Source organism: Balaenoptera musculus, chromosome 4 (assembly GCF_009873245.2).
Source record: "Balaenoptera musculus isolate JJ_BM4_2016_0621 chromosome 4, mBalMus1.pri.v3, whole genome shotgun sequence".
NCBI classification, from domain to species: Eukaryota; Metazoa; Chordata; class Mammalia; order Artiodactyla; family Balaenopteridae; genus Balaenoptera; species Balaenoptera musculus.
The window spans coordinates 29,280,908-29,294,146 of record NC_045788.1 but is presented as its reverse complement, the minus strand read 5'-3'; the positions used below and the strand labels follow the sequence as shown (position 1 = coordinate 29,294,146).

At 44.0% G+C, this 13,239-nt stretch overlaps 1 protein-coding gene across 1 annotated transcript in view; it reads right to left on the bottom strand.

The window, feature by feature from the left end:
• Positions 1-12,773, bottom strand: part of GYG1 (glycogenin 1) — a 37,256-nt gene extending 24,483 nt beyond the window's left edge. The window contains exons 1-4 of the mRNA XM_036850854.1: positions 12,620-12,773; positions 9,992-10,127; positions 7,968-8,142; positions 7,507-7,669 (exon numbers count right to left, since the gene is read on the bottom strand). Coding sequence (XP_036706749.1) covers positions 7,507-7,669; positions 7,968-8,142; positions 9,992-10,127; positions 12,620-12,626 — 481 coding nt within the window. The 5' untranslated portion in view covers positions 12,627-12,773. The remainder of the gene's footprint in view (positions 1-7,506; positions 7,670-7,967; positions 8,143-9,991; positions 10,128-12,619) is intronic.
• Between the last annotated feature and the right edge of the window lie 466 nt (positions 12,774-13,239).

Below are 13,239 nucleotides of genomic sequence, written 5' to 3'. Positions count from 1 at the left end.
AATATGAATTCCTTTTTTACTTAGGTTTTTAAAACCAACATATGCAAATGAAATTTAATAGACAGCAATTTTCAAGCACTAAACTCTTCAACTGTACAGGCACCTTTAATTTAGGATACCCTGGAGTCACGGGGCAAAAGGAAATAAATCTCAACTTGCATTCAGATTGATTTCTTCAAATGAAGAATCAAGTGGATCAGTTTTGTTGCACATGAGTATGTGGAGACAAGACTGCTGACTAGTACCTACGAAATCTTGACCTCTTGCCTTCTCACTGCTAAATCCTGAAGTTGACCTTATCTTGTCAGTCCATAAAACGTTAGTGTATATATTTCCCAATAGCTATTGTACAACTTTTCAGGAAACATGTAACTTCGGTTATGAAGTAAGTGCCAAGATAGTTTGCAAATATTAACAGTATAGGAACTTAGACACTTCATTGTGGGAAATTAAATGCCAGCCATAAATTAGGTATGAAGTCACTAGTTTGAAATTCTGACACTCTAGATATTGAGGAAGAAAAAAGAGATGTCAAGGTACCTAGCATGATCTGCCACATTAGGATTATTCTCTTGGCCAGAGGCGAGGGTGGGGTGTGATTAGAGGGCTGGTGATTAGAAGCCTGACAAGCCACATTCTTTCACATTAGAAGGGCTGCAGAAGCAGCTGCAAATACTCAGCCATCGGAAGCCCGGTGGCTTGTCAGCGGACACCAGGTCCCATCAGTTCTTGTTGCATGTATGCAGGAGATTAAGCAGGACTTGCAAGACATTCAGACTGAGATACAGTCATCTGCGAACAGGTTTTCTTTAGTATCAGTCTAAAAATGCTGGGACTTAAGACCCCTGTTCAGTAAAACTGGGGGTGGGAGATGGTGGGGAGATACTGTGCATATGAGAAAATGTACGGTAAGGGGAAAGGAAACACCTGAAAGTGCTCGTCTCTGTGCCTATGGCATGACATGTAAACAAGATAGGGCACTGCATTGACAGTTTGAAGCAAAGCAAGCAAAGCACCAGAAAAGGATGTCGCTTACAAAGAAATATTTTATTAAGTATAAGTCCAACAAGTCTTTATGTCACACAGATATGGATTCAATAGGATAGTAAATCCCTTCAAAGAGCAGCAAGCTCCCATGGTACGCAGCGCGCTTTCTCTGATGAGTAGGTAAAGCTTCTCCGGAACACATCAAGTGAAAAAAAACCTTTCATTTAAGAGCTGCTGCTTTATTTTTCAGTTGAATTTAAACGCTATATTGAGAATAACCAAAAGTTCCTATCTGCATAGTTGAATTTTCAACTCCTTCAACTAAGCATTTCTACTAACAGAAAAAATTCCAATCCTTAGCCACCAACGAGCCAGTAAATGGAATACCTTACAGAAGGGCCAGCTCCTGGAAACCCGGCTGCTGAATAATGAATGTGCTAGCAGGCACAGACTCTCCCAGTGGTTTCAGATTCTGGCTGAAATAGCAGGAAGTGCTTTCTAGTTAAGCACTTTTCACGTGTTCTTGCTTCTTAACAACGAATTCATCAACTCCTCTAGTACCTCTTGGTTCTAGAACAAGGTACATGATCCAGGTTGGTCTCTACCAGCTAATTAATCAGTTCTATATTCTGAAATTGTAACCTGGGTACTTGATCACGGCACACTCCTGTTTGGTATCCAAACTCTTATCTTGCAACAATAAAATCGAATTCTCCTTAGGCAATTACAATCGTGTGGATTTTAGGCAGCTGGATCTACTTTAGAATGTGACTCACTTATTGGAGCTGAGAATTTACACGGAATTTCTGGCAGGATTATACTACTTCCTTTAAATTTAACGAGAGGAGGTGAAGAAAGCCACACTCTGATGGGAAGGTTAGTGGACTTTCGCTAAAAATACTCCTACCTCCCTTCTATGCAAAGGTAACTATTTTCATGCGAGCAGCAGAAATAAGGAATACATGTTTTGAGCTCAAATACCAATATAGCTTTCACTCCTTATACGAAAGGAAAATAGGAGCTAAAAAAGAGTCAGGAAAGTGAAGAAGTTACATTTGGCCGTAACCACAGCAAACACTCAACACATTACTTCTTAAGGTTGCTTAAAGTAAGCATGCATTTCTTGCCGGATGCTACCATTCATTACGGTTCAGACAGTCCTGCTCACCGCTTTAGGGCATGGAAGGACTTGACAGGGAGCAGATGTTCTCACTACTGACATCTTGAGCCAGATAAGTCTTTGGTGCAGGGGCTGTCCGTGCACTGTAGGATGTTCAGCAGTATCCCTGGCCTCCACTCGCTAGATGCCAGTACAGCCCTCCCCACTCGCTTGTGACCACCAAAAAAGTCTCCAGACATTGCCAAAAGTCCCCTGGGGGACCAAATGACCCCAGGTTTAGCACTACTGCTGTAGAGTACAAACTAACGGAACAGTGAAGCAAGACTGAGACTTAAATTTCCTTGTTCTTTTCAATGACATTTCAAATAGCTGCATATCCCAAATCGTCAAAACACTAAACAGATTTCAATTTCTGTGAACAGCAACAACACAATTTCATGTATAACTAAAAATGTTTTAACCTCCAATCTCTTAATTTCAGCAATCTGACAAACTTTTAGATGTACTCTTTTAATTCAAAAAGTGTACATTTGAAATTTTGATTTTTAACTTTACAACTAGTTAATGGAAATGAATCTTCATATCTGTACCCAGGGCTGAACCTTGGGTCAACTGAGGATGGCTGTTCCTGCTAGTTTTGAAAGATCTACTCACTTCAAATCTCATATCTGCTCTTGGAGAGGGAAGGGAAAGGAAAGAAGCCCCCGGTACCTGGCATCTGCTCAGGGCTCTGGCCCACCCCCATGCTCCTCACCTGGGCTTCTGTCACAATGTCAAGTATCTAATAGTGAGTCACTGCTGAGAGGGCATCTCCTTAGTGCAAATCCTTCTTCCTAGATACAACTGGGTCTTTTCTTGACTCAAAAAATTCATCAACATTAATTTTTAAAAGAGCTTATTTTGCATACTAACCACCAGTATTGTCTCGTTGTGTGTGATTTATTGTTGTTGTTAAAAAAAAGTGTCTTATTCACAGTTTCAATTTCATTGCTTGTGATTGGTCTGTTCATATTTTCTATTTCTTCCTGGTTCAGTCTTGGAAGATTATACCTTTCTAAGAATTTGTCCAGTTCTTCCAGGTTGTCCATTTGATTGGCACAGAGTTGCTTGTAGTAGTCTCTTATGATGCTTTGTATTTCTGCAGTGTCCATTGTAACTTCTCCTTTTTTATTTCTAATTCTATTGATTTCAGTCCTCTCTTTTTCTTGATGAGTCTGGCTAAAGGTTTATCAATTTTGTTTATCTTCTCAAAGAACCAGCTTTTAGTTTTATTGATCTGTGTTATTGTTTTCTTTGTTTCTATTTTATTTATTTCTGCTCTGATCTTTATGATTTTTTTTCCTTCTACTAACTCTGGGTTTTGTTTGTTCTTCTTGCTCTAGTTTCTTTAGGTGTAAGGTTAGATTGTTTATTTGAGATTTTACTTTTTTCTTGAGGTAGGCTTGTATTGCTATAAACTTCCCTCTTAGAACTGCTTTTGCTGCATCCAATAGGTTTTGGATCATCATGTTTTCGTTGCAATTTGTCTCTAGGTATTTTTTGATTTCCTCTTTGATTTCTTCAGTGATCTCTTGGTTATTTAGTAACGTATTGCTAAATAAGGTATAAGTTTCCAAGACTGAACCAGGAAGGAATAGAAAATATGAACAGACCAATCACAAGTAATGAAATTGAAACTGTGATTAAAAATCTTCCAATAAACAAAAGTCCAGGACCAGATGGCTTCACAGGTGAATTCTATCAAACATTTAGAGAAGAGCTAAAACCCATCCTTCTCAAACTCTTCCAAAAAATTGCAGAGAAAGGAACACTCCCAAACTCATTCTATGGGCCACCATCACCCTGATACCAAAACCAGACAAAGATACTACAAAAAAAGATAATTACAGACCAATATCACTGATGAATATAGATGCAAAAATCCTCAACAAAATACTAGCAAACAGAATCCAACAACACATTAAAAGGATCATACACCATGAACAAGTGGGATTTATCCCAGGGATGCAAGGATTCTTCAATATATGCAAATCAATCAATGTGACACCATATTAACAAACTGAAGGATAAAAACCATATGATCATCTCAATAGATGCAGAAAAAGCTTTTGACAAAATTCAACACCCATTCATGATAAAAACTCTACAGAAAGTGGGTACAGAGGGAACCTACCTCAACATAATAAAGGCCATATATGACAAACCCACAGCAAATATCATTATCAATGGCGAAAAACTGAAGGCATTTCCTCTAAGATCAGGAACAAGACAAGGATGTCCACTCTCACCACTATTATTCAATATAGTTTTGGAACTCCTAGCCATGGCAATCAGAGAAGAAAAAGAAATAAAAGGAATACAAATCAGAAAAGAAGAAGTAAAACTGTCACTGTTTGCAGACGACATGATACTATACATAGAGAATCCTAAAGATGCCACCAGGAAACTACTAGAGGTAATCAATGAATTCGGTAAAGCTGCAGGATACAAAATTAATGCACAGAAATCTCTTGCATTCCTATACACTAACAATGAAAGATCAGAAGGAGAAATTAAGGAAACAATCCCATTCACCACTGCAACAAAAAAGAATAAAATACCTAGGAATAAACCTACCTAAGGAGGTAAAAGACTTGTACTCAGAAAACTATATAAGACACTGATGAAAGAAATTAAAGATGACACAAACAGATGGAGAGATATGCCATGTTCTTGGATTAGAAGAATCAATATTGTGAAAATGACTATACTACTCAGAGCAATCTACAGATTCAATGCAATCCCTATCAAATTACCAGTGGCAGTTTTTACAGAACTAGAACAAAAAATCTTAAAGTTTGTATGGAGACACAAAAGACCCCGAATAGCCACAGCAGTCTTGAGGGAAAAAAACCGAGCTGGAGGAATCAGACTCCCTGACTTCAGACTATACTACAAAGCTACAGTAATCAAGACAATATGGTACTGGCACAAAAACAGAAATATAGATCAATGGAACAGGATAGAAAGCCCAGAGATAAACCAACGCACCTATGGTCAACTAATCTATGACAAAGGAGGCAAGGATATACAGTGGAGAAAAGACAGTCTCTTCAATACGGGGTGCTGGGAAAACTGGACAGCTACATGGAAAAGAATGAAATTAGAACACTCCCTAACACCATACACAAAAATAAACTCAAAATGCATTTGAGACCTAAATGTAAGACCAGACACCATAAAACTCTTAGAGGAAAACATAGGAAGAACATTCTTTGACTCAAATCACAGCAAGATCTTTTTGGATCCACCTCCTAGAGAAATGGAAATAAAAACAAAAATAAACAAATGGGACCTAATGAAACTTGAAAGCTTTTGCAAAGCAAAGGAAACTACAATCAAGACAAAAAGACAACTCTCAGAATGGGAGAAAATATTTGCAAATGAATCAACAGACAAAGGATTAATCTCCAAAATATATAAACAGCTCATGCAGCTCAATATTAAAAAAACAAACAACCCAATCCAAAAATGGGCAGAAGACCTAAATATACATTTCTACAAAGAAGACATACAGATGGCCAAGAAGCACAGGAAAACCTGCGCAACATCACTAATTATTAGAGAAACGCAAATCAAAACTACATTGAGGTATCACCTCACACCAGTTAGAATGGGCATCATCAGAAAATCTACAAACAACAAATACTGGAGAGGGTGTGGGAAAAAGGGAACCTTCTTGCACTGTTGGTGGGAATGTAAATTGATACAGCCACTATGGAGAACAGTATGGAGGTTCCTTAAAAAACTAAAAATAGAATTACCATTTGACCCCTCAATCTCACTACTGGGCATATACCCAGAGAAAACCATAATTCAAAAAGACACATGCACCCCAATGTTCACTGCAGCACTATTTACAATAGCCAGGTCACGGAAGCAACCTAAATGCCCATCGACAGATGAATGGATAAAGAAGATATGGTACATACATATATACAATGGAATATTACTCAGCCATGAAAAGGAATGAAATTGGGTCATTTGTAGAGATGTGGATGGATCTAGACTGTCATACAGAGTGAAGTAAGTCAGAAAGAGAAAAACAAATATTGTATATTAACACATCTATGTGGAACATAGAAAAATGGTACAGATGAACCAGTTTGCAGGACAGAAAGAGAGATACAGATGTAGAGAACAAACATGGACACCAAGGTGGGAAAGTGGCGGGGTTGGTGGTGGTGGTGGTGGGATGAATTGGGAGATTGGGACTGACATATATACACTAATATGTATAAAACAGATAACTAATAAGAACCTGCTGTATAAAAAATAAATGAAATAAAATTCAAAAATTCAAAAAAGAGGGCTTCCCTGGTGGCGCAGTGGTTGAGAATCTGCCTGCCAATGCAGGGGACACGGGTTCGAGCCTTGGTCTGGGAAGATCCCACATGCCGCGGAGCAACTAGGCCCGTGAGCCACAACTACTGAGCCTGCGCGTCTGGAGCCTGTGCTCTGCAACAAGAGAGGCCGCGATAGTGAGAGGCCTGCGCACCGTGATGAAGAGTGGCCCCCGCTTGCCGCAACTAGAGAAAGCCCTCACACAGAAACGAAGACCCAACACAGCCAAAAATAAATAAATTAAAAAAAAAAAAAGTTAAAAAAAAAATGTTAAAAAAAAAATTCAAAAAAGAAAAAGTGGCTTATTATTTATTATTTTAGAGACTGGCATAAAACAGAGGCATACCTACTAATCAATTTACCCAAAATTCTCCAAAGGATGGGAGGCCCTAAATCACAAATAGTCAGAACCTTTCTATATAAACATATAGCTATAGATACACTTAGGCGTTAAGGAAAATGGATGGTGACTTTGCCAATGTTCTACTCCTTAGCCTTGCAGACACCACTCTATGTGATGCACTGCCTTATAGAGAGTGACAATTCGGAGACAAAGATTATTCACAGAGTCTTTCTATCTTCTTTTTCAATGCCTCCCGAAAGAATGAGAGCCTAGGTTTATTCCTCAAATTTCCATGGAGACAATACTGGGTCCTCCTGTTAGCTCTTGTACTTAAGTTTACTCAGGTTTAAAGATAGTTGTTGAACTTTTTGAATTGTGTAATAGTCTTTTGAATTCTTGAATAATTATGGTTCATTTATCATACTCTAATTTAGACACAGGAAGGCCAATGAAAGGCAAGTCTTTGAAACAGCCTATGTACCATGTACCTATAGGAAAAAGATACACACACACAACACACAACACTATTTCCCAGAACAACACAACTTCAAATGCTTGCCACATCTCATGTATCGCTATCTTACAGACACAAGGAACCATAGCAACTCCCAGAGAAGAGCAGCCCCTGGAAGATACTCACAGCTTGTCAGATATAAAGAAAACAGATACATACCATCAAAACTACCTTGCTCGGAAGCAAGGTGCAACAGCTGATTGTATGTTTCAACTGAAGGCTGATAAACAAAGACTCCAGAATTGAAGCAGTCAGGCCACCCTGGGTCTGGTGCCGCCGACAATTCTTCTCTCTCAAAAAGATCATCGATATTTGCTAGGACCTGATTCAAGGGCAAGGGGGCAGGGAGAAGGGAAAGCATTTCAGAACTGTTCTGCTGCAGCATACCCTTCTTAAGTTCTCCGTAAGTTATCCAACACAAAAGAGGCAGTCTGTTGCTGGTCTTAACTATTCAGATGACAGCTGTGAGGCAGCCGGGTCCTACTCTCCTTCAACACCTGACACTTTTTACAACAGTGGTTTTATCTGAACTTTACTGTCAAGTCTTGACAGCATTCTTCAAATGCCTAACTGGTCTCAGTTACTATATCCATCTTTCCAGCCATCAAAGCCATACTCACCAGAGTATCTGCATCCATGAATACACATTTTGAATACTGTGTAAGTGACCAGCAGTGGAGTTTAGTTAACGTGACGCCCAACTCAGGCCTCTTCATTAAGGTTAGATGAGCAGAATCACCACTGTCCAAGACATCTACCATGATGACTTCATCAAAGATAGTCTCTAAAGTTTTCCTGTCAAAAACAAAATCCAGAAAACAGCTCTCATCATCTCTTCAGAACAAGTGACCCATTTAACATAAGACGGCGTTCTATTTAGCTTATCAATTACGAAAGAATCTGTTACTTTGGTATATTGCCATCTCTTAAATATGTCGTAATTTACTTCAGGACAAACTGTGTTAATTTGCATGTGCAGTTAACTTCACTAAAACAATAAGAACTGCTTACTGTGAGGATGAACCTCTTGTCTTAAAACATTATCACAGAAGTTTTCTATGTTTTACTGTACCTCTGAATACCAGGCAAATTGTGAAATAGCTTGTAAAAATGTGACTGATGTTTGGTAATACATCTTTTCAACAGCCTATGCTTTAACAATAATATTTTATTACAACGGGTTCTTGCTGACCACTGAATACTTTTACAAATGATGCTGAGTTAAGGGCATATAATATCTGCACTGAAGCCTATAACTAATAATTTTTGCCAAAGCAGTTGACAGAGAACTGCCTGAAGCTGTGTCCTAAAAGAAGTTATTAAATGACTCAGTTATTCGGTTTCCATTTTTTAGCATCGCATACAACCAGCATTTATTATGTGCTTTGCACTCCTGGCATGAGAGACTCACTTTAGTTTGTGAGGTACAACATTTCTCTCTGCCCCAAATTAACTAAAGATATATTTTAGAAAGCAAGCCTGAGGTGAGGTTAAGTGGGGTGTACTTAGGTAAGACACTAAACTCAGCACAAGGAAAAACATATGATAAAGACAGGCCATCACTGAAAGTTTATAAAAATATCAAGCATGCAGAACAAAACTGGTAATGTATTATCTGTCTCCAAAGCTGTATAAACATATGTTCTAGTTCACACAGTAAACTTGATCTCTGAAAGAAATGGTGGCACCATTTACCACAGTAAAGGGGGCTTGCTTTCTAAGACTGTATCCACCTCCTTACACGATTCTCACTGAATAGACTATAGATTAGGACATACACATAAGAGACAGTTTTGGGGGGGCATTTTCCTAAATTACCCTTTAGGAATAAGGTTCTTAGCGTGAGAGATATATGTATGTATGTATAATGCCTCTTTTTCAGAGGTCCTTGGCATGGGCTTACATTTTTTGAAAAAAGTCTCAAAAAGAGCATTTTCAACTTCTAAAAGGGATAGGAGAATGCAAAAATAAACACAATACAGAGCTGCTAGTGTGCCCAGATATTCTTAAGTAAGTTAGTATTAGGATCAAGGTAGTTCATTCAGATACTTCAAAATTTAATTCCAACCAATTAACATGAACTAACCCAGGCAAAGAACAGCTTGTGCCCCTCAGGGTGCTCTCCTAGCAGGACCCCTAATTCTGAGAGCCCTCTGGCAAATATTCTAGTCTATTAAATTGTAAATAAAGATCTTTAGGTTACTAATGTCAATTGGGGTGGAGAAAACTGCTACTTTCTTTCAAAGTCACAGGAGGTTTCCCCCATTAGAAACAGGAACAAAGTAGTCCCTGCTGCATCTGGGGAAAGGCATGCAAGTGAAGCGTGAGGACATGAAGGGCATGGCTGGACTGAGTCACTCACTCGGATTACCCCGAGAGGACCTGCCTAAGGGAGAGCCCTACTCCTGGTTGGAATCAGTAAGGGCAAGGGCCAGAACACCACCTCCCAGAGGGAGCTTGGTTGGAACATCTCCCAGGAGCCAGGAAGAGGTTTTAGACCCAGGAATCCTTCACTCAGCAACTCTCATGTTTCTCCACCAGCACGCAACCCCTGGAAAGGGTATGGCCTCAATGCCCACCGATGCCAGAAACAGGGGAGAGGGATGTCCGAGCCCCACCAACAGCGGGGCAGCGAGGTCCTCACCTCATGGAGTCCGAGACCTGCGGGGTGACGAGCACGGCCAGCCTCCTGGTGGTCCTGTGCTGTTTCAGAGACGAGCCCAGGACCAGGGCTCCTTTGGCGTAGGCATCGTTTGTGGTCAGTGTCACAAAGGCCTGATCTTAATACAAGGAAAACGAACACACATTCATTACACTATCCTACCTAGAAAACACTACCCCAGGACCCTTTTCAATCTATAATTTGGCAAAATCAGCTCCTCTGTGATCAACTGGCTGTATTAATAAAAGAGCAGCCTCTTGTGGGGGGTTAGGGTGAGAGGGAGAACCCAGTGTCCACTATAAGAATGGCTCAAGACCATTCTTTAGCAGGCAATCTTTGGCAACCTTCAAGAGGCTGACAAAGCTGTAAAAATTCAATCCAATTTAGAGTCCAGACATGCTAAATTCTCAGACTAAACAGCAGCTTAACACCCAGAGGGGGAACCTCAGGCAGTTAACAGGTAGTGAAGAAGAGATCAAGAAGTGCATTTTCTGTTTCTCCTACAAGGTACCATAGACAGTATTTTCAGCCAAGCACAAATCCAGCCAACAACCTCAACTGAGAGCATCTGAAAGCAGAGGCCATATTCTTCATTCTGGCGCTCACATGTTCCACGTCTCAGGCTTTTTCTACTGTTTCCTCAACCTGGAGCAAAGACTCCATGGCCATCCAATCACCACTCAAGAGTCACTCTGAGTCTCTCTGAAACATCACCTCCCCCAAGAAGCCTTCCCTCCTTGATGCTTCTATCTAAATTGTGGCCCACCGCTGTTAAATGGATTTAGGGACCACCTCACAAGCTCTAGCAAACCTGCCTCCTTTTCCTTGGAGAAGCAAGCAGTACCCCTACCCTGTACCCTGGGGCACCTCAACACACTCTCTCTCTCTCACACACACATTCAAAAATCAATCTCCAATAATCATTTAGTTGCCAGGACCAGGGGCAAATGCATGAATTCTCCTTCCTCCTGAATAAGCCCCACCCTCGCAAGGCCACCAGCCCAGCCTTTAGGATTTCTCCAGCCCTTCCCCGGGATGATTCTGGAGCACACTGCCTCTCCAAAGGGATTTTAACATTAGCAGGTTGGTGGGCATCCAAACATACGGATACTTAGGATCAAGCTCCGCCAGGGCTCACTTGGGGCACTGCTGCCCAAGCAGGGAGTTGAGCCATTCTGTCATGAAGTCACTCTGTTTCCATCTTAGGTTTCCTCATTCTCTCTTTGCCCATTTTCCTAAGTGGAGGCTGGGGGCAGTGGACATTCATTCCATTGAGAAGTGAGAGGAAGCTGTGGGTTGTCAAGTGGGCCAGCACACTCCCCAGCTGCAGATCTGAGGGCCATCTTCACACGTAGTGTTGAACTCTCCTTTAAGTTGTAGAAAGTCTGGTGTGCCCTCCCCCGGGGTCACTGGCTTCCCAGCCAGTCACGCTACGAAAGCTCAGAACAGGGCCCCCTGTCCCTTGACATACCCATCAACTTGTACTTGTTCCTTCAACCCATCATAAGATGGCAACATTTCACTCAGCCTGTCCCAAGGGCACTTAATCTGGGGCATAATGAAGGATGTTTTAACACAAAAACGGTCCTGATTCCAGGGGAGCAAGGAGACAAGTTTAATAAGTAGGGTTCAAGGCTTTCAGGAAGCTAGGATATGGATGATTTCCCAGATGAAGCGGGAAGCAGGACAAATGCTTAGGAACAGAGGCTAGAACGCCAGACCTAGCAAAGGAACAGGAAAGACCAAGGACAACTGGGTAGGAGGTTCAACCTTCCCAGAGACGGCCAACCCCGGGTTACATCTGCAACCTTCCCGCAGTTCAATGGCTGTAATAACCCCACTGTTCGCCTCAACAGCACAGCAAGGACCAGTTACCTCGGGGCCTCCGGTCTTCGGGGGGCAGATTCGCCGTGCGGCCGGACACCTTGCAACAAGTGGGCCGGCGCCCTCCCACCACGCCGGGCCCGCTCCCCGGGGGCGCTCGCCGGGCTCCGGCTTCCCGCAACCCAGCCCCAAAGGCCTAAAAATAGGCTCGGCGTGGCGGCCAGCGCCGGAGAGGGCGGCCGAGGAGCCGGGCCGGGACCACCGGCGTCCCCGCCTCGCGCCTGCCCCTTCCAGGAGTTGCTGCCCGCGGGCGGTGGGGGGCGGCGCCTCGCGACCCCGCCGCGCTCCGGGGCTCGGGACCGGCGCCCCGGGGGAGCCGGCTCCCCACCCCCACGCAGCCGGCCGCAGCTGCTCCGCCCGCTCGCCCGCCCGCCCTTCACGGTGCGCGCAGGAGGAAGGGCAAGGAGACGGAAGCAGGAACGGGGGCTTCGGAGGAGGGCCCAGGCGCTGCCTGGCGGGCCCCCTCGGCTGCGTCCCCGGGCTCTAGACGGCCGCTCGGGCCCCCGGGCCGGCGGGGCAGCGGCTGACGCAGGAAGCGACACGCCCGGCTGCGGCCAGCCTGCAACTTTGCGGCGGTCCTCGTCCTGCTGGGAGCTCCCCCGGGGCGGAGGGGCGGGCGTGGGGGGAGAAGGGAGGCGGCGGGGCTGCGAGGGGCCGCGCGGGGCGAGGAGTCCGGCGTCCCGGGACGGCGGCGGCGGCGGCGGCGGCGGGCGGCGCGGCGCATACCTGTCATGGTGCTGCCGGGGGCGCGGGCGGCCGCCGCAGCCGCAGCCTCAGGTTGGTGGCTCGGAGAAGCCGGGCGCGGGGAGTAAGCGCGGCCGGGGAGGAGGCGCGGCGGGAGCCGAGCGTCCGTCCGGAGCGCTCTTATAGCGGCTGTCACGTGGCCGCGCACGCTCCCCGCGCCCCCGGCATCCTCCCCGGGAGGCGGCCCCGGGACTGCGGGACCCGGGTCCTCACTCAGCCCTCCCAGCCCTGGGGCTGGGCTCTGGGTCCATCTCCCCAGACCCTCTGGTCCTGCTCCTGCTCCCGCGGGGCACCTGCCTGGACCGCGGGCCTCCGTGTACCCCCGAACCGGGGGTTTGGAGGGGGACTTTGGGGCAGAGTGTGGCATCACTGGGACAAACTCCCGAAGAAGCCAAGGGTTAGGGAACCTTCCAAAAAACCCCAGATCACTCTAGTTAGAATAACTCATCTGAACTGCTTGAATTAAACATAAAGTTTAATTCCACTTTCTTCACCTCGAATTCCAAATCAGCCTCTGGAAGAATTTCTTAGTGTTCTCACAACGGTTTTGTGGCCTTAACCAAAAAAAAGAATAAATCTTCATTATGTTAGATTCTCGAAGT